At 41.1% G+C, this 21,913-nt stretch overlaps 1 protein-coding gene across 1 annotated transcript in view; it reads left to right on the top strand.

Moving 5' to 3' along the window:
• ank1b (ankyrin 1, erythrocytic b) overlaps positions 1-21,913 on the top strand; it is a gene marked incomplete at its 5' end in the record, with an annotated part of 59,037 nt that extends 37,124 nt beyond the window's left edge. Inside the window, 24 exons of the mRNA XM_083903028.1 lie at positions 93-191; positions 724-816; positions 1,038-1,110; positions 1,289-1,309; positions 3,135-3,258; positions 3,453-3,513; positions 3,791-3,903; positions 4,893-5,117; positions 5,440-5,594; positions 5,807-6,018; positions 7,236-7,440; positions 7,552-7,648; positions 7,751-7,979; positions 8,910-9,038; positions 10,271-10,390; positions 10,986-11,070; positions 12,090-12,164; positions 12,270-12,401; positions 12,723-12,881; positions 13,367-13,438; positions 19,003-19,660; positions 20,429-20,564; positions 21,045-21,116; positions 21,788-21,913. Coding sequence (XP_083759154.1) covers positions 93-191; positions 724-816; positions 1,038-1,110; positions 1,289-1,309; positions 3,135-3,258; positions 3,453-3,513; positions 3,791-3,903; positions 4,893-5,117; positions 5,440-5,594; positions 5,807-6,018; positions 7,236-7,440; positions 7,552-7,648; positions 7,751-7,979; positions 8,910-9,038; positions 10,271-10,390; positions 10,986-11,070; positions 12,090-12,164; positions 12,270-12,401; positions 12,723-12,881; positions 13,367-13,438; positions 19,003-19,660; positions 20,429-20,564; positions 21,045-21,116; positions 21,788-21,850 — 3,408 coding nt within the window. The 3' untranslated portion in view covers positions 21,851-21,913. The remainder of the gene's footprint in view (positions 1-92; positions 192-723; positions 817-1,037; positions 1,111-1,288; positions 1,310-3,134; positions 3,259-3,452; positions 3,514-3,790; positions 3,904-4,892; positions 5,118-5,439; positions 5,595-5,806; positions 6,019-7,235; positions 7,441-7,551; positions 7,649-7,750; positions 7,980-8,909; positions 9,039-10,270; positions 10,391-10,985; positions 11,071-12,089; positions 12,165-12,269; positions 12,402-12,722; positions 12,882-13,366; positions 13,439-19,002; positions 19,661-20,428; positions 20,565-21,044; positions 21,117-21,787) is intronic.

Raw genomic sequence — 21,913 nt, 5'->3', positions numbered from 1 at the left:
ATGGGAGCCACATTGGGGTTTTTTTGGTGCCAAAATCATAGATGGAAACGCTGCTAGCTTTTGCTGAATGTTCTCCCCTCTTATTTTCCCAGATGGGCTACACCCCTCTCCACCAGGCGGCTCAGCAGGGCCATACTGATATTGTCACCCTGCTCTTGAAACATGGAGCCCAGCCCAATGAGATCACATCGGTGAGACACAAATGCCTTATGTCTTCTTTTGTTACAAATGAATATACTTAAATCATTTCCAGTCACTATATATGCAATGTTTTATATGCAATTTTCTCCTGCTCATATTCAGTAGATATTCTGAATTAATGAATGTGTTGCAAATTACCACAACTATAATTGCTCAAAAGTGTGGATTATAATATAATAAATATATTGCTTTATGTTCCTTGTGTTTGTGTTGAAGTCTATAGTTTTGCATTTTCATTTTGTCTTAACACCAGTCTAATTTTTTCCTTTTAAATTTGATTAAAAACTACAAACTGTTCTTTTGCATTCATTTAATATACTGTTTATTGACTGCTTTTTGAGCCTGTACAGTGGCAAATGTTTAAAAAGTGTATTACATTGTGACATTTCCTGTAAAACTAACAAATGAGTGAGAGTTTACTGTATCTGACGAGATGGTATTATATTATTTCCTGTTAATACCTAAGTAGTAATACATATTTTGTGTGATCTTTCTCGACTTAACTCGTCCTCCTCTGTACAGAATGGGACGTCTCCTCTTGGCATTGCAAAGCGCCTGGGTTACATCTCGGTCATTGACGTGCTGAAGCTGGTTACCGAGGAGTCTGTTTCCACGGTGAGCAACACATCATGCTTGGTTTGCATGGCGACACTAATGCGCACAGAAGTAGCCTTGACACACCGTGACTCAGGTGTTCAATAAAATAATTTCCTTGTCGTGATCAGGTTCGGCTCCCTTCACTGTTTGCAAACTGAGTCTTTGTTTTTCCGTCTGTTTTTCTGCTCCATCTCACTCTGCAACACGTCTCACTTCCAACCTCCCCTTGCTCTTTACAGATCACTGCAGAGAAGCATCGCATGAGTTTTCCTGAGACAGTGGATGAGATTTTGGATGTTTCAGAGGATGAAGGTATGCTTTTAGATTTCATTACATTAAACAAATCACAGATCCAGCATTGATATTTCATTTTCAGCTCTGACTCTGGTCAGAAAAGACTGTTTTGGAGATATTCTGACATACCAAAGTGCCAATTGTATTTAAATGTATATGTAACTGTTTATAACACTTTTCCCCATTTGTTTTCTAGGGGTTGCCCAGCTAACGTTAGGTAGGATTGTGTCTGTATCATGGCTAGTGACCTTGTGCCTTCATTGCAGTTGTACTTCTCATTTTCTCTGTGCATCACTAATTGTCTTACTTATCAGTTCCTCTGAGTCTGCTCTCAACTCCAGCCCTGTTTGTTTTTGTCTTCTACTGTTGTTCTCTCCTGCTCAGAGATTTATTTAAATGAAAAAAGTGTCTCTGTTTTTCCATCAGCATGTAGTCACAACATTTTCCTTTTTTTGCCAGTGTGCAGTGCACATCTGTTCATGGTCTCATTATTAACAGAAGTCCAGTATCTCAGCATTTAGATGATATATGGCCTCCTTCCGATTCAGCAGCATAGCAGTTGCTCCTACTTTTAACAGCCTAATTGATCACTGGGTTGTTACATACACTGAGACCCAGCTGTGACACTTCCACAATCAACACAGAATTATTGTCTGTACCTTCGTCTCTCTCTCTCTGCTTTAAAGAAATCGGATCAAATCAGGGCAACTTTTAAAACAAATTTTAAAAAGTTACTTCGTGCTGCATTTCTTTTAATTGCGTTCACATCCTATCCCCGATGATACTTTTGATGTGCCCTGCCACTGAAGCAGAGCTGGTGTTTTCCGTTGCAACTGGACCCTAATCACTGAGATCGATCGTGAAATTTAACATGTGGCTAAATCACCTGTTACCTCGAGGACGAGTTACAATCGGGATGTGTGTTGTATTTAAATATAAAGAGACTTAAATAGACTTTTACTTTAAAACTCCTGGCCTGCTTCACTGTGTAAGAATTTCACATCAGAACAATTCGATGCAACAATGTCTTGAAAAAGTTTAGATTTACTGGGTATTTTGGGATGGAAGGATAACCTATAGCTAGTGTACACTAGCATATTTAGCAACATCATTAAATCTGTTGCTACAGAGGCCTCAAAAGCATTGAGGCTTATCAGTGTTAAGGTCAGTCCTTAAAAATCTTATTTATTCATAGGTAGACATAGAGCCATGTGAGAGCCTTGGGTTTTAGTTTCAACATCAGGTGAATTGGAGAACTGCAGGATGCTCATGCTCCAGCGTGTTTTGCCACTGTAGAGACATTTTTTTATTCTTCTGCTTCATAGGTTCCACCCTTAATCATTTCTCCAGTAGTGCCTCCAGGAATAAGAATAAGGCGGCTATGCCTATGCTCATAATTATGTGTTTTAAATATCATTTCATATGATTATGTTTTCAATATCATTCTTTCTTAATAATTGAGGTATTTTCTCCCACAGAAACAACCATCACCACATGTGATTTCATCTTTAATGGTCATGCTCACTAAAAAAAAAAAAAGCTGTCTCAGGTGCTTCGCAGTTTGCCGTTTCATGCTCTGTCCTAAACTGTGTTGATATTCACTGTCTTACCAATCTTCTTCTTTTTTTATTCCTTTGGTTTCCATTTTGCTCTAGATGTTCTCAGTGTGACCTGTGTGTCTGAAATTGCATTGTGATCATCTTTTTTCTGTGGTTTCGTGAAGGTGAAGGGATGGGAAATTTGTTGGTGTAACAACTACTGCTTCTGCATTTGATGAATTTCATGAAGTGACATTATTTTGATTGAAGTGGCGAAGTCGGCCACACTTCAACATACTGTCACTTGGAAATAAATAGTTGAAATTAGAAGAACTAGAGAGTTGAACTCATCGTCATTTTGCCCTGTGGTCTTGTCCTTTTCTCTCCTAGTCCCAATTGTTTATGTGCTTTATTTTTTTTTTTTGCAATCTCTTCTTTACCCATCTCTGTTTTTCCTTTTTCCCTCCTTGTCCCAAATTCCTCAACTTGTTGTTTTGCCCACAGGTGACGAGTTGCTCGGGATGGATGGAGCACGCTACTTGAAGCTTGACGACTTCAAAGATCAGGATGATGACTTCCTGTCCCCCAAGAAGACTCTAAGAGACTTTGAGGGTGGCCTGGGTACCACGTAAGTCACATGATGTATTGTGTACATTACTCACAAATAAACAAAGTAAGAACGTAGAATAACTTTGTTCTAGCCATTGAATGTTTGGCATAGAAAATGTTTGAATGATAACAAAGTACAGCAGGATGAGATCATTTTTCTTAGGGTTTCTTTTATAGAATTATAGTCACATATTCTGACTTCTTCTGCCACAGGCCGTATTCTCCTGCTATTCCCAGGATTCCTTGTGTGTCCCCAGAAACAGTTCTCTTAGAGGTAGGCTTAACCATGATCTTTAGTGCATCCATAACTTATTTTGAAGCCTGTGCTATGTTATCAAAGACAGATATTAACTTGTAAAAGTGTATTTTTGAAGTCCTCTTCTTTCTCTCATCATTTTCACCGTGCTTTGTTTTTAATCTCCTCTCCTTCCCTCTCTATGCATCTCTCTTTACTGTCATCCCTTTTCAATATTCTCTGTCTTAATCTTCTCAGTAATGGTTATTTTACTGCCTCTCAAATGTTCACTTTTGTTCTCCCTCTCTGACCTCAGCACACCCCCATCCCTCTGCCAAAGGAGTATGATGAAGACTCTCTTATCCCGAGCAGTCCTGCTACAGAGACTTCAGATAATGTCAGCCCTGTGGCCAGCCCTATTCACACCGGGTGAGCTAATAAAACATTTACCACCCTGTTGATATTCATATTTTATTTTATTTGTGCTAAAATGTATTTTTTTATTTTTTTATTTATTTTAATCTCATTATGAAGACTATTTTAAAGATTACACAAGGCCTGGTGTTAAAAATGTAATTTAAAAGGACAGCATGAACTCAAGGACACTGGAGATGAAGTCAAAGGAAAAATGTTATGAAAAGTGTGGCTGCACAGTGGATGCGGCACTTAACAGAATCATCTCTCATTCTTTATGGTCACTCGTCATCATCATGGATCATCCCTGGCATCAAATCATCACCAGTGACAAATCATTAGTGTTGATGAAGACGAGTGACCCAAGACTGAACCACAGATACTCAAACTATGTACTCACCCCACACAGTATTGTCAAAAACCCTTATATTCATTACAGGTATGGGGATGATTTTTATTCAATTTAACCCACTATTATGATTAATGATACATGTTTACGATCATGGACTATGTTGTGCCACACATAAACCGCATGCTGTTAAGGTTAATGCAGCATGATGTGAATTCATTAAGTCTGCCCAGTCACCATTTATGCAAACCACAGTGAGTCAGCAGTTGTAAAGTGGAATATGAAGGACGGTGTATGGAAAATTAGAACTCATGAAAGGAGAGTAGTTGCCCTGGTGCATGCACACACACACCCACACAGGTTTGTGTGGCTATTCTTCTTAGGACACTGCATTGAATTGCATTCATTGGTACAGCCTAAAGAAAGCATTATCCATAACCTTAACCCTAACCTAAACTTTAACCAGTTCCTCAGAAATTAGGTTTTGCCTCATTAGCTTTTGGTCTACATGAGGATTAATGGTCCTGTTAAGGTCAGTGTTTATGCCAGAATAGGTCCTTAACAGGTAAAATAAAAAAAGAAAGTACACACACAGATTAAGTGTGCTGATCTCATCAATAAAAAATAAAAGCCAGTGTCACCGTGTGACCCCCAGCTTCCTGGTAAGCTTCATGGTGGACGCTCGAGGAGGCTCCATGCGCGGCAGCAGACACCACGGTCTCCGGGTCATCATTCCTCCTCGAACCTGTGCTGCACCCACACGCATCACCTGCCGCCTGGTCAAACCACAGAAACTGACCACACCTCCTCCACTGGTGGAAGGGGAGGGGCTTGCTTCCCGTATCATCTCTCTGGGGCCTTCCAGTATGCAGTTTCTTGGGTGAGTTAAAGTTTCTGTATTTGGAATTTAAGGAATTTAAAAATACTGTAATACATTCACAAACATTCTTCGGGTGCAACAAAAAAAACTTCATAAAATCAGATTATATATTACATGAAGTTTGTCATGGTTATTCTGCCATCTAGTGGATGATGTTAGATCTACATACAGAATACATTGAGAAATTCAATCATTTAGTTAAAACAAGGCTGTGTATAGTTTTACAAAATGTATTTCTTTTTGTATTCAAATATCAATAAAGAACAAGCCTGAAAAAATAATTGAATCCAGATTTTTATGCAAGCTGTCATTTCTACCACAGGCCAGTAATCGTGGAAATCCCACACTTTGCCTCACTGGGCCGAGGGGACCGAGAGCTTGTGGTCCTCCGCAGCGAAAATGGCTCAGTTTGGAAGGAACATCGCAATCGCTATGGCGACGAAGTGTTGGAAACTATTCTGAATGGCATGGATGAAGGTCAGTGTGACAATAATCACTCTCTCTGTGAGACCTTGCATAGTCTTAGTCTTGATATATGACGCTGCAGCTGCAGAACAAGGACAGGTGCTTTTTATAGGAGGGTTGTACAAAGATTGACATATACAAGCAGTGATGTCGGCTCACTCATGCACATATTATGGTTCTAATGGTCCATAATACTGTTCTTGTTTCCTCTGTCCCCTCTGTAGACCTGGAGAGTCATGATGAGCTGGAGAAGAAGAGAATCCGTCGCATCATCTCCACTGACTTCCCACTCTACTTTGCCGTGGTTTCCCGCATTCAGCAGGAGAGTGACCTGATTGGTCCCGAGGGTGGCAGACTAAGCTGCAAACTGGTGCCACATGTCGAGGCCATCTTCCCCGAGACGGCCGTCACCAAAAGAGTGAGACTGGGACTGCAGGTAAGCAGAGGAATGACAGTATATCAGTGGATAGGCAAAGAAGAAAAGATCGGAGAAGGCAGGAATAAACCATTCACATTCACATCCCCACGTTTCATAATTGCTTATCTCTTTATTATTTTGCTTTTGAAGGCAATCTGGTGTTTTTTTGTTTTTTTGTTTTTTTTAATGAATCACTGAGCACAGATGTTGGAATTATGCAGCAACTGATTTTCAATCTGTGATTCAGTGGACTGTGCCAACACATTTACCTGCCACATTTTCTGTTTGTCTTGTAATCTTTATGAGCTGAGGTAATATGACATATTTCAAGTCCTGACATCGATGTTCTGTTCGACAAATGATACGTACACTTTACAGCTGATTGATTTCGAACACATCGTTATTATGATTCATGTGCTTTGACGGACATTTGTGAATTTATAATGACCCGAAATTCATTTTAATAAATTCAAACACTGATATAGTTATGGATAGTGTTCATATGAGATTTTTCTATTACTATTAATAACTATTAATTAGTTTGCTGTACTGCAGTGTTTCTCAATGTGCTTTACTTGTAACGTGATGTCTGTCCTGCCAAACTGGAGCGTTTAGTCAAATGTATGGTTGACTCACTCTTCGAGATGTCCACACACACACAAAGACTTGACACACACTCATACTCACTTGGCTTTTTGTTCCATGGCAGAAATATATTGACAAATTATAGGTTCCCCATTTGTTTTTTTGTACACTGCATTGTACACTGTTTATGTTGTTTTTCAAAGCAGCAAGCTGTCATGGCACTTATGTTGTTTGAGGAAATTGCATGTGTGCAAGTCTTGCTTTGCCTTCTGCTGCTATGTTTATGTTTTCCCTTTTTTTTATCCAGCCATTCATCACTCCTCAGTTCCCTGATTTAATTTGCGAGCCACACTGACCAAGCTGATGCACTGATCTGAGTTGGGTCAGGTGTGAAATTTTAATGGGTTGCATGTGTGAGTATGGCTGTGAGTTTGATGTTTCTGTCCTGTTCTGTATCCTCTCCGTGCTCGTGTTTCCTTTCCTCTTGGATCACTTTTGTCTATTTTAGCTTTTATACTGTGCTTGTGTTTGAATTTTTATATTGCATATTTATACCTCGGCCTTCTGTTCAACTCCTTCTATTTTCTTCTGTCTCTTTTTCCTTTTTCCTGCTTAACTCTTTTTTTCCCCCCTCACCAACTCCACTACAGGCACAGCCAATCCCTGATGAACTGCTGACTCGACAGCTTGGAAACCAGGCGACCTTCAGCCCAGTGGTCACCATCGAACCACGCCGACGCAAATTCCACCGTCCAATCGGACTGCGCATCCCATTGCCACCATCCTGGAAGGAGAGTCCCAGGGATGCTGGGGAGGGTGATACCACCAGCTTACGCCTCCTGTGCAGTGTCATTGGTACAGATGACTTTGAAGAAGATCTGTAACAAAATTACTTTTAGTTGAATTTTATGAATGTTTACCTTGTTTATCAGAGCACTAATGACACTAATGGTTGTTGTGCCTCAGGTGGAACAGCACCAGCTCAGTGGGAGGACATCACTGGAACCACAAAGCTGATGTATGCCAATAACTGTGCCAGCTTTACCACTAATGTGTCTGCAAGGTGAGCACCTCACTAGAAATCAGGATATGCTTTGTTCCCCCCCTTCTCTTCCCCACGTCATTAATATAACCTGCCACATTTTGTCTCTTTTATTCCATCTAGATTCTGGCTGGCGGATTGTCCTCGCACAGCAGAGGCTGTGACCTTTGCCAACTTGCTGTACCGGGAGTTAATGGCTGTGCCATATATGGCCAAGTTTGTTATTTTCGCCAAAATGAATGAAGCCCGCGAAGGACGCTTGCGTTGTTATTGCATGACCGACGACAAGATGGACAAGACGCTGGAGCTGCACGAAAACTTCACTGAAGTGGCGCGCAGTCGAGATATTGAGGTTTGAAACCCAGAGCCAGTGTATTTAGTTAATAATTTTAGACAGTTGGCTCCTAATTATGTAAATTATCTATCATCTACACAGTTTATGTATGGATAGATTACACTTCTAGTTAATTTAATTATCACATAAAAACAGGAGATTTTTGTTTTTACACTGTTACTTGTACAGACTGTGTCCAGGAAATTTGGAGCTGCGTGGTGCTGGAACAGCAGCAGCTGTGTTTTGCACATGCAGGGAGTGATTTAGGGAGCAGATTTCAATATCGGACAATCAACTCAACTTTTATTTATAGAGCACATTTAAAAACAACCGAGGTTGACCAAAGTGCTGTACAGAATGATGTCAAAAACATGCAGTGAAAAACAGAAAAGAAAAAAACAAACCGATACAGTGCATAATGAAAGCATATACAGTAATAGTCCAGCTCAACATGAGTTAAACTTCAAGGTAGGTTTTTAGAGAAGATTGAAAGAGCTCAAAAGACTGGGCACATCTGAGTTACCAGGACAGTGAATTCCAAAGCAGAGGAGCTGTCACTGTGAAGGCCCGGTCACCTCTGGTCTCTAGCTAAGTTTTTGGGACTTCCAGTAACAGCTGGTTAGCCGACCTCTGACTGGAGCGTGTATGTGCAGCAGTTCAGCCAGGTGCCAGAACATTTAATGATTAAAAAACCATAAATAATAAAAAAACAATCCTAAAGTGTACTGGTTGCCAACATTGCAGCTAGTATCAGTCACTGCTGGTTTTGCTGATATTGTTTCCAAAGCCTCCTCATGATGCGTTTGAATCTCCAACTGAAGTCTTTTCTGCCTTACAGGGGAGTCACTTTGTCTTTGTCAAAGATGCTAATGACATTGATCCTGAGGGTCGAATCATTATCACATGCATTTCCGAGTTATCTTGTCACCTGTACCATTTGTTTCTCAGCTGTTGGAGGGCATGCCGCTGCACCTCGAGTGTTCTGGGAACCTTGTGCCCATCAGGAAAGCCACGCAACAACCGCGCAGCTTCAGCTTCCAGGCCTTCAGAGATAACAGACTGCCTGTCTCTGTCAAGGTCTGTCTCTGTCTCACTGCTCACATGCCTGCTTTTCTGTCACTCACTATTCATACACAGTACTGTGTTCGTGATCGTATTGTTCTTGGGTTCAGTGTGTCCTGTTGTTGTTAGTCAGTTTCCCTCCTGAGCTCCCACCTGCTGATCACCCAGACAACCTGTTCACATGCTGGTTTTTGTGCGTACTGTGATATCTGTGAAGCTAAACTCGGTGTGTCTCAACATTAGCATGTAAAAACTCAGATAACAGCGGTGTGTTTCCTTGGCACTTACCATCACAGAAACACCAAACTACATCTGAGAAGCCATGCAATTGTTCACATAATTACATTCATTAAAGTCCAAGCACTAAGTTTTAGTTTGTAGGTACAGTATATGAAGCAATGTTGTAGTTTTGATAGCTTTTGATATATTTCCCACACATTACATTGGATGATGTGAATGTCTCTTCATCTTTTTAATTGTGAAATCATTTTTTTTATTATTATTATTATTATTATTTTACTTTTCTGTTTGGTCATTTCTCTTGCACTTTTTCTGTGTTTCCTTATGTATGTGCCTCTTCATTTGTGTCATTTTTCCTTTTCTTTTTTCATTCATTCAATTTTGGGTACTACTAGCTCCCAGTCACTGTGTTTCTGTCCATGTCCATCCCTCAATACTTTTCAACATGAATACTCTGATGAATATACTTTAATTGTGGTTGCATATCTACCTGTCAAACCCACTCAGGTAACTGTGTGCATGTCCTGTGACTCCCTCACTTTCTTGGCTTGCCTTCCTATCTTGCGTCCTTGCCTGTCTCTATGTGTCTGTCTCACTGTCTCTCTTTCTTTCTCTCACGGTCACTCTGTAACTGTCTGGTCTGACAGACGTCCAGGTAAAATGTGCAGGTAAATCTCTCCTTCTCGCCTGCCTGTGGACTGCTTCCATCCCTGTTTCCCCCTGCTTCTCGTCCCATGTTACTGTGCCACATGATCAAAACATTGTGGAGGGATCTAATAACTTTTTTGATCTGTCTTTTTTTTCCCCTCCTCTTCCTTTCTCATTAATTTCCTCTCTTAACCTGACTCTTCCTTTCACTTGTTTCCTATTCTCTTTGCTTGCTCCTTTTGCCAACCTATCCTGTCCTCTATCTTTTTTCTCTATTTCCCTGCTGTTTTCTCTGTCCATATTCTCTGTCCTTTGTCTCTTCCTCTCTCCTTTCTTCATCTGTCTTTTCTTGATACCAGGTCAGAGATAGCAACAAGGATACCACCGGCTTTTTATCCTTTCTGAGGAAGTGCACCAAGTATGAGGACACGCAGCACGTCCTGTGTAACCTTAACATAGCAATGCCACCTTGTGTCAAGGTAAGGACTTACAAAATTTTAATTTTAGCTCCATGTCTATTTGTTGTAGTGTGTGACGTTTTCCAGATGAGGAGTCACATTTACTAAAGTTAACACACTAGTTGATGTCATCACTAGAACAATCGATTGGCTGGAGGACAGTAAGACACTACAGTATATATATTGTATATACTGTATTGTATTATTATTAATGGTAAGTCTCTCATAATTTGGCATGGCCAGTGTTTTAATAAGTTAATATGTTCAGGCAAGTTTAAAATGTGTGCACTGTCTATCTATTATAAACATGTCATGTGGTTGCCTATATACCAAAAGTATAGTGTATGTTGACCTTTACAGAAATCTGTGAAATGATCATGCACACCCAAAAACAGAATCAGGTGACACAGTTTAGATTCTGTTTGCAAACAAAAAATAGATTTTTTACTTTTATTTCCTCATGATTAAGCTATTGATTTGACTGATTGGTATATAGGATTTGTTTTATTATTTGTAATTTTTTCATTTACAGGGTAAAAAACTACAACCTCTTATCTGACATCCCAGATAGAAATCTAAATATAATGTGACTTTTGTTGTTCTGATCTAATCCTAGGTTGCTGGAAGTGAGGAGCGCAGAAGAACTTTAACCCCTCTCGCCCTGAGAGAGCGCTACAGCGCTCTGAACGAGCCTGGAGCGGGTGAGTCATCCACCGCCTGATCCTCAGCCCTCTCCTGATATAAACGCGGCAGAGATGGACACGGAATGTTGCACTGCCCTTTTTACCCAAAACCCTCTGCTTCTCTCTCCATTTCCCCCCTATCTGTCTTGGGTGTACGCATGGCACACAGACCGAGCATTGGATGCAATGCACTGCTCCTCAGTATGACCCAGACTTGCAGTGCAGTTGAAGCGAATCTGGCTGAATGTGTGACCAAAACACGAACAAAGATTTCACAACAATTTCACAAAATGGCTCCATGGCACTTGGCTAAATAGCCTTTTCTTCTTTCATCAGTGTCCTGGTAGCTATGACAACCAATGAATGACGAGTGTGATTGGTTTTGCATGGCGCTGGTGTCTCCACTGCGACCTCCAATGGCATGGCAGCAGATGCTGTTTGCGTTAGCGGCGTAGCTTAGCACTGGAAATGAGCAGGAACTCGCAGTGGAGCTAGACAGACGAGCCCTTATAATGGCCTGTGGTTAATGACCAGATTCAATGGCCATTCTGGTCACGTGACACCGATAGTGGGTGGGATTGAAGGGGAAAGGCCTTTTCTGTCTATCAAATACACAGCGCTGCTACATTGCACCTCAGTCCCTCTGTAACAGTTACTGAATGCTACTTTGATTGTTGGGACTAGCACTGGAATGATTTTGTAACCGTCCCTTGCACATATGATGTGCTGACCACAAGGATTAACTGGACAAAAACATTGTTGTACTGGCACTGCTCATTTCCTTCAACAGAGCAGTGCTTTTGTCAAGGTAAGTACTCTAGTATTCTAGGCATAAAAAAGATTATACATTTACCCAATACTTATTACCTGCTAAGTTCAAAACACTGACATCTACTTTTACACATTTATATGTGTTATGTCCTAATAAAGAGTCAGTCACAGTTTCCTCAGCTCAGTAGAACAACTCGTACTTTTTCTTGGAATGCAGTCTTTTTCAGTTTTGGGTGTTCCTTAACTTAGTGATTTTGTCTCTTCAGCCACAGTAAATGCCATGGAGAGGACAGAGATCAAAATTAACATCATATCTGAACAGCTGGGTTTGAGTTGGGCAGGTTAGTCACTTAAAATAATATTATTGTACGTGACTTTCTACTCTTATCTGTTCTTCTTCTTCTTCGTGTGTATTTATTCACCTGCTTCGCTCTCTCTCTTCGCAGAGTTAGCACGGGAGCTTCACTTGGGTGTGGACGACATCAACAGGATCCGTGTGGAAAATCCCAACTCTCTGCTGGACCAGAGCTCTGCCCTGCTCAACCTGTGGGTGAGCAGAGAAGGCAAGAGGGCCAAGAGTAAGTGTAACATTATCCCAGAGGCCGGTTTCACACTGGATGTGTGTGCAGTGTGCAGCAGTCTGCTGCCACAGAGCTTCTGTGCACCCACTGCTATGTTTTACATAGAGCTTGCATTTTGAATAAGTCCATTGAGACTGCTTGTCAGCATAGCAGCCTCCATAGAGCAAGGCCCTTACCTTAAGTCCATATAAAAGGCTTATTTAGAGGCTCAGTATTTTTCTTTCCATCTTTCCTGACTTTGCTTCTTTATCTCCTTGTGCACTCTTGTCCTTTTTTCTCTGTCTCTCTCTCTCTCCAACCGTTGCTGTGCTCCCTCAGTGGAGAGTCTTTACGCCGCTCTGAGGAACATCGACCGTGCGGACATCGTGACGTCTCTTGAGGGTCAGGCTCCACAGCCAGCACCCGGTTCTTTGGAGGAGGGAGCATGTCGACTCAGCAACCGTGACTCCGCCCTGCTGTCGCCGAGTGTCATCAATGGTAAGACGCACTTGAACACGTCACAAACCGCACACAGATCATGCCGTGTTCAACACAGTATGTTGATCAGTGGTCAGTGGATTTTAAAACTTTAAAAGAAAGTGATTTAATGTATTCAACCATATAAATATGTGACATTTTAGGAATTTTCTCAGCTCTCATATAAGAGAAAAGTGTCATTAATGATGTTTTGTGTGAGAATACTTTATGAGTCATCAGCTTATAGGGGCAAATATAAAGCTCATTATTTCATATTATTTGATTATTTTAGTTGATCTGTAACGATCACAAAATAAGATCCTTACAGATTAGACCCAGATTATTTTGGTTAGTCAAAATAATTCAATTTGAGTAAGTATTTGAGCGAATAAAGCCATAATTACTCAAACAGAACTAGTGGTCATCACATGCACGAAAAGACAACACTATATGTTGCCTTGAGTGTGGGTAACAGCATTTTTACCTTGTTTCTGTTGCTCCACAAGAGATCACGGACACAAGGCCACCGCGCCTAGTGCACAAGCCACGAGTTATTAGACCCCCGTTTTTCAGAAGGGGTAAGTTGAAGGGGCTGCATGGTGGTTTGCTACTCATGTCAATGAAAGCAGTGATGATGGTGGTGGAGCTCAAATCATGTTTTAATAAGCTCTGAGGAATGGTGTCATTCTCTCACCATTAACCCAGCCTTTTGCAGCATGCACCAAGGGCACTGTGGCATAATTCATGTTTTTTCTTCTTTTTTTTCAGTTGCATTCTTTTCACTTCATATTTGAGCCCTGAACATGATGGTTCTTATTCTTCTTCAACAAATATGAGAAATGAGGATATAACCCCCATTCACTCTTACTAACAGGGATTTTAGAAATAAAACATACTTTTTAAATGTTACATGTTGGGTGTATGTGTTGCTGTGTGAGGGTGTGCACACATGCACAGACGTGTACTCATGCACATACGTGTATGTGTGTATACGTGTGTGCGTGTGTGTGTGCCTGGGATGGATACACAAAGGTAACATAAGTACACAGATGTGCTCTGGGCCTTCATACCTTGTTTCTATTCCTCGTTCTTTCTTTCTTTCTGTCTTTCTTCCTCTTTCTTTGCCTGAGAACTAAACAGAATCTCATGCTTGACTAATGGCAGACCATAGTTGTTAACATTTACATACTATATTATCTTCAGTCTGATTTTAAACCACTGATAAGAAATGACTTAAAAAAACAGTAATCCAAATACGTGTATGTCATTTTGACATACACAGAACTGTCTGGCAATAAGATGGGATTGTAAAAAACTGCTGTTGTCACTGCTCTCGCAGATATTTCTCTGCTTCCTGTTAACCACTTTAACAGGAAGTCACTTTGATTGCAAGTATATGAGAAAACTAGCCTTAAATCTCACTTGATTTATAACATCAGCAAACATTTTTCTGAGGAATTAAGGGTCTCAATGTCAATTTTGAAATTTATGTCTCAATGAAGAAGTAAAAAATTATGCACAACACATGAGTGGACACCAGTGTGATTGACAGCTGGTTTGTTGTCGTCCATCAACATGGCGCCCGTCAAATCATGAATCTCAAAGCTTCAAACCTTCAAAAGGGATTATTATGGTTGAAGAGTGAGGACTGTATGCCACTTGGTCTGTGACTTCCATTTCTCTTTATTAGTATACAGTATAAATGTAAAATTGACCTGCATTTTGGTCTTTGTACAGTAATTAAGCTGCAGACTGAGTTCATACAGTTCCTGCGTTCAATAATTGGCGAGAGAGCAGGACATTAAAATCAATCAAATTTAATTTACTGCCTTTTACTACAATCCAGAGTTGTTGTTTTTTAAAGCAAACTAGGAATAAAATAAAGATGGCCAGTGTTTTTGCTCCTATTTCCAACATATTTCTATCACTGTGGAAGGATGAACAGTTAAAATAAAAGTGTTTTCTGTACTCTGATATGTACAGAAAATATGTCACAGCATCTTTGCCTAGAACATTTTTATCCTATCGTTACGTGAGTGCAACGTCTTTGCAACCTGCCTTTTTTTCTCAGGACGCGCTCTCCCTCTCTTTCTCTCTCTGTCTCCATCTCTCCCTCCGTCTGTCAGTCTCTCTCTCTCTGAACCTATGACATGTCATATCTGCTGCCCAGCCGTCCTGCTCCTTCCTCCCTCCTCCCTTCTCCTGCTCTTCTTCCTCCTCACAGCTCTACCTGTCCGACCTCTGACCTCATATGACCTCATGTTGACCTCTGGGCCTCCTCTTCTCTTGTCATCTTATTTACCCCACACTCCTCCCACGTTCAGTCGAGTGTGGACCCTCTCCTCCTCTCTCAAACCAGCTCTGTGTGTGTGTGTGTCTACTAAAGTTTGCGCACGTGCATGCCGCATGCTTTGCTGTTTGGGTGTGTTTGTGTGTTTGAGAGATATTTTAGACTATTTTTTTTTTAAAGCTAAAGAAAGCTATTGAATTTATACATAAAAGTTGAATATAATTATTCTTAGAACTACCTAAAAAGTTTTTTGTCTGTACTGTGTAATGTTTGTGTGAGTGTGCACTTTCTTTTCTGAAATAAATTTTGCTATTTTTGATTATGACATCTTTATGTGCATGGAATGCTTTTAATGTATGACTTCTCTTCACAGTGTAAAATGTTTTCTCTGTTCACTGGGTGTAATTCAGTCTTGTTTTAAATGCTATATTAACACAAAAAAACAAACATGCATATACATATTTTCTTTTCTTGTAAAAAAAATTGGTTTGTGTGTGTGTCTAATGCTACGCTATAACAAATAACCAGCTACCTAGCTTATAATAATGTTCAACGCACAATGTTGCTGTGATGTCATGTCTTTTCATTCATGGGCAAAATAATTCATTTTCAATTATTACATTCAGTAAATATTTGGGGGGAAGGGGTTACACTTAACATAAATATTTAATTTATATCCACATTTACAGCTATAAATTCAATTCAGTTTTATTGATTTTATTAATCCATTTTTGCCCAAGTCTGATGATAAACTCACAGATGACATTATCTGAATGTTGTTTGATAATGTGAGGTGTGTTTGTGTGATTATATATGTACATTTAAGTGTCACCTGTGAGACTAAAAGTGTGTGACATCATTTGTATGTAAATATGAGTGCGGTGTTGTCGGTGTGTGTAAGTGTGTGTGTACAGTGAAGTGAGTAGCGTGCTGTGCAGTGCGTCTGTCTGTGGTACTGGTCGGTGTGTATTTTTGACAAACTGTGGAGTGTATTTGTGCTTCACTACATCCTGTGCTTTTCACACACTTGTGTGAATGTGTGTTTTGTGTGTGTGTTTGTGTTTAAATGGCAGGAGTGAAGGGAAAGGTTAAACCAGATCCATCCTAACTCTCATTCTAATCCCGACTCATTACTCCTTCAACCCTGTTCACCTCATTCTGACGCCACCTCCCATCATCCTGGCCCTGTACCATCCCAGAAACGCACACATACACACATATACTGCAGCCCATTAATGCTTGATAGTGTTTTCTTCAGCTGCAATAAATCTTATTACTATAAGTTAGAAGTAGAATAGATGAGGAATACTTCGTTAAATGTTTCATACAATATTTATATTGAACTACAATAATTGTTTGGATATTTATAGGTGATTTATTAAAAATACACACAATAGTTTGTGTGTTAATAATACTAGTGCAGTGCCCGTAGGACGTATGTATTCCTATAGTGGGAGCTGAAGAAGATTTTTCATTTATGGTAATGCATGATTAGCATTAGCGTAGCTAGCTGTTGTGACTGTCAGCCTCGCTAGCTTACCTTTGGAAACAGGTTCGCCAAGTTAGCCGCAAAGTAGTAGCATGCTAATGCAAAATAAATATGTGCTCGCATATTAGTGAATGGACACCTCGTCGTTTCAGTATAACACCATGTTCTGCAGTGAACCGTGTGAAAAAGTCTCACCCACCGTGCGGACAGCCTCTTCACTCCCACCTCCCTGTCCCAGACAGCTGCCTGTCTGGTGTAGTGTGATAAATCAGCAAAAATGCAGCATGATAAATCAGCGAAAATAACAGTCATAACAGATGACATAAAAACAAACAAAAAAAGTAATATTTGTGTTAGTATATTGCAAAAGCAAATTCACTATCGACCATCATTTAATTCAGATGAATCCAGAAAATACAGTAAATTTAATGATTGAAGTTACATTTGAAGTCCAAACTCACAATGAACATTGGATTCTTCCTCCAAAACTGAAAAGTGCAACCCTCATGTCAGCATGTTTTAAGGTGAAATATGTCTTCACTCTTCAATATCACTTCATGAAGGCAATTTCATTTACAATATTCAGAAAAAATGTTAAATGTCTAAATCAGAATATCTTACATTTACATTTATACATAAATTCTATAAATCAACATAATATAAGAAATACATAGGCCTACTTCAACTTTTTGAGTGGTTATATTTTAGTATTTAAAGTATTTAAACATGACACTTTGTTTAACGTGTCTGCGTTTCTGTATGAGTGTGAGCGAGCACATGCAGTGATCTCAGAGAGCGGATGTTTGGTGCTTGGTATGCAGACAAATGAAAGCATGATGTGCAGCAGCAGGGAAGTGTGTGAAAGCAACAGTAACTTTCAGCATTTTCCTCCACAGAATCTGTGACACGCTACCGACTCCCACCCAGGGAGTTCTACCACGGGTTGGAACGATAATAGAGATAATCTTTGTATCACATCTGCTGGAATATCCCTGAAAAAAATCTAAATTTCTTTTTCAAAACCCAACACCATAGACTGAATAATAAATAAACTCAATTTGTGATCATAACACAGTTTTGGAAATCTAAATCTATATCGTGCCAACCCCATCTGCACATATAATTCCTCCTGACTCACCCGTTTCCTTCTCTTATCAAGCCACAACATATGCAGTATATACAGTATATGCTCTGTATATTCACTTACTTATATGGAGGCAAAGCCTGCATCGTTCACCTCACAGTGGATGAAAAACCAAGCCCCTTTATCACACACCTCACTCTAACTGCTGTGTCCCAATGTCAGTAACATAATAAAACCCAAAAACAAGAAGGAAATCTGTCAATGTACCGAGTGTTATTCAATTCTACCCTTTAAAGCAACACTAAGTAATGGTTTTCCTAAATATAGTGGGAAAGCTTCATTATTTAGCATATTTAAACTTCTTCAATCAGACCCAGCAAGTTCAAGAGTGAGGCTGAACTAAAGATAAATTAAATGAATAGTCTTTGGGGTGGAGAAACCTGTCGGAAAAAGTGTTATTCTCCTGCGTCTGTGTAGATCCTCACTCATCCAGGTTCTAGTTTTCCTAAAGCCATTCAATCAGAATCCTGACACCATCAAACTACTGTAGGTTGTTTTGTATTGCTTAGATTGACACAACCCCAATGACTGCAACCTTTCAGCACAAATTGTGTGGTCACACTATTAATAAATGTCACACTTCGCACAAACAAGAGGCGAGCTTTCCAATCTGAAACCAAAACAAAAGCAAAGGCAAAGAATTTGGCATCTGCTCGAATCCATCGCCTTTCATTTTTCAAAATGAGTTTGCCCAGTTGTGCGCGCAGAACACCAACACGGGCTTCCCCCCGCTTTTTCCAAAGTGTTTTCCCCATTAATTTCCCCGGTGTGGGATCTAATAAAGTTGAATCTAATCTAATCTCGGAGCATCTGTGCCTGTCGCAGCACATCTCTACCTGATCTGCCCCTCAGACTCTCAGATCACAACAAAAACAGGAAACTAAAAATATCTCTCCAGTAGTCAGTGCGCCAGCTTCTTATGTTGATCTCCCAGCTTTTTATATTGATCTATGTAAAAACCTCAGAGTGAACATTTGACCCTGAAGAGGGCGCTGCTGCTTAGTCAAATTACACAGTGTTGCTTTAAAGTGGAAATATATATTGATGAGCATTTATTGAGGGTGTTGGAATAAGAATGTAGTATATTGGGACAGAGCTGAGACTCACTGTTTCCCCGACAACCAGGAGAAACGGTTGACCCACCACCCCCCCGTCCTCTCCCTGGCTGTGCCTGCGTGGTGTTAGTTTTTCTTTTGTCTCGCCCCTGTCTTCCCTCCAGGTTACGGGCTGGTGCAGGAGGAGCTTCTGTCCCCGGCCTCCATGCAGTACAGCTTGCCCTCTCCTCTGGGCGCGGAGCCCTACTGGCAGGAAGTGTCCAGCCTCGAGTGTGCGCCCATTGCCACCACAGAGGAAGACACGTTAATGGAGATGTCCGATGTTCAGGTGTGGCCAGCAGGGGTCAGTCCCTCGCTGGTTACAGTGGAGGACTCGTCACTAGATGGCAGCAGTCGGGCCGATGACTCGGAGGGCGCCACGCTCTCCCTTCCGTACAGCTTGGGTCGCCCTAGCAGTGGAGCCAGCGGGGCCAGCGGCTCCATCATGGAGCTTGAGGAGGAGGAGGAGGATGAGGAGGAGGAAGGAGAGGTTGAGGATGAGGAGGCACCACAGGAGCTGCTGGGTGCACTGGCAGAAAGGGACAGGGTGAGGGCAAGTGGCGCTGTCCCAAAGGTCAACCTGAACGGCCAGCTGGGAGGTCAGAGGTTGGACGGGAGGAGAGGGGACGCCTTTGCAGCAGGAGGAGGAGGAGGAGCAAAAGGAGGAGGTGAAAGGCTGGGTTCAGTGGAAGGGATTTCTGTTGTTGCAGGCCAGCAGGTGTACGCCCAGCGGTGTGAGGTGTCAGGGCTGAGTCGGGCCACAGAACACAACGGAGACAACCGGTATGTCAACTTTAAAGGGATAGTTGAAGTTTTTTTGAAGTGTGATTGTCTGGGGTACTGAATTATAAACAGTGTTGCTCTCACTGACAACATGGCTGCCAGCAGAGTATGTTTGCTTAAGTGCATAATCACTTCTAAATAACTGTTTTTTTCATAGAAATAGAATAACCCTGTTATATGTAGAGGAAAACCTCTTGTGATGGCATGCTTCTACAACAACCCAAACAGAAAAAACAGCCAGTTTGTGTTTCATAGTTTAAAGTGGAGGCCCACTAATCCATTTGTTACAGCCTGTAGTCTTATCATTTTTACCAACTGGACCTTTAAGAATGTTTTAGCTAACCACATTTTGCTGTTAGACTGCCGTTTGTGACTGGTTTTAAACACTCACCAAAGTCCATAGACAAAAACAGTATTTTTTGCTCTTGGGGGACACACAAGCTGGTGATTTGCTGCTGTCACATTTACTAAGTTTATAGTCAGAGAAGGCAAGTGTGAAAGATACTGCTGACTTAAACAGATTTTAGTAGTTAAAGTGGTAGAAATCAGTTTTCCTTGTGTCTTCACTGGCAGACATGTTTTCACTAGACCGGCCACGTCTTATGTTGGTTCTAGGTGCGACTGACCAGTAGGGGGTGTACACAGTTAAGGCAGCATTGACTATGTATCAATATCAAACCAAACTGGTCAAACTATAGTCAAAATGGCCACCAACATAACACCATCCTCTCCCCCTTCTTGTCTTTATCATTATATATTTCTTCACAGGGTGGTGGCAGGTGGAGCATTTCAACCATATCTACAGGACAAGGACTCCCTGCAGAGCTGGGTCGGCTCAGTGTCACCAGGACGTGACGCCGGCGGGCCGGGCCTGCACGTGGCTCAGGAGGCGCTGCTGACTGCGGTGTGTGACACGGGTTACTCTCATGTGCTGCGTGGGCACACAAGGCCCTATGGCAAGGGGCTGGGCTTCTCTCACCAGGAGGCGGGCCAACATACTTTGGAGCAGAGGCAGAGGCGGGTCCAGGTCAGGTTGCTACGCCAACCACCCGCCACTTCCTGTGCCTGGAGGGGGAACATTTTTGTCCATCCTGTTTATCCTTCTTCTTTTTTTTTTGAATGATCAGATGAGAAGACATTCATTTTGATTTGTTTTTGCTCATCAATAGTTTTAGACTCACTTAAGAACTGTCATCAAAATTGATTATTTTGATGGAGACACATAATCAGAATATGTCGCATGGTGCAACACATGGGAAATTTCTGCAATGACGGATCATTCCTCTTTTGTTTTACATCCTGATTACAAACAACTTTGATGCCAATGTGAAATATAGACATATAGGTTTTGTATTTATATTCAAATGATGTTTCTTCTTTACAGAGAGGGGAGAAGGAGGACTGTGCTCCTGAGACACCGTTTGCTGATGAACATGGAACCATGCTCGCTAGAAAGGTAAAGTTGCAGTGTTACATTTACATGCCATAGTTTCACACAGAAACGCTATGAACCCACTGTGAATCAGTCACTTAGCCCAGTGCAGAGAGTTTCAAATTAATAGGAGAGGAAATGTTCTGCCCATTTTTCTCAAGTCAAATGATATAGGGCAGAAATCAAGCTTGAGTAAATTCATGTGAGAACATGACAGGAAACGCTCCAGATAATTCACAGTGAGTGCAGGCTTAAGCCAGACTCCACCTGTACCTGGATGTTCCAGATGTTCTCCTACTCTCTCTAATGTCTTTGACCCAGAAAATCCCCCACTACATTCATCATGAGTGAACTGCAAACCCCACAAAATGTTACGGCCTAAATTTTCCCTACATTTTCTGCAGTTTATGTCTGAAAACGATCTTGAATTAGACATTGTTTCTAAACACTAATCCTGAAAATGTATGATGAAAAAGTGTGGTGTGTAACAAATCTGTTAGGCCTATCTAACAGCTCCACACGGCTCTCTCTGGGTTTCTCAGTATAGTGAGTTTCTCAGATTCCTGCACACAGGGAGTGATTCATTTTATATCAAGACAGACGGAAGCAACAGGACTGAAATGCAAACTGGTAGAGCCCACCAATTCAGAAAAACTGCTGCTTTAATAATGCTTTTTGTTTGTTTTGTTTTCCAGGACAGGAAAGCAACTGCCAAAACATCCTCATCAAAAACACAACCAGACCGCAGACGAAAATGAGCAACAGAGAGGAGAGGAAGACTCCGACAGAGACTAAAAAAAAAACGTGCAAACTACAAGAAC

The sequence above is a fragment of the Microchirus variegatus genome, assembly GCF_963457635.1.
Source record: "Microchirus variegatus genome assembly, chromosome: 16".
Classification (NCBI taxonomy): domain Eukaryota; kingdom Metazoa; phylum Chordata; class Actinopteri; order Pleuronectiformes; family Soleidae; genus Microchirus; species Microchirus variegatus.
Note: the sequence above shows the minus strand (reverse complement) of the source record. Positions and strands in the feature narration are given on the sequence as shown.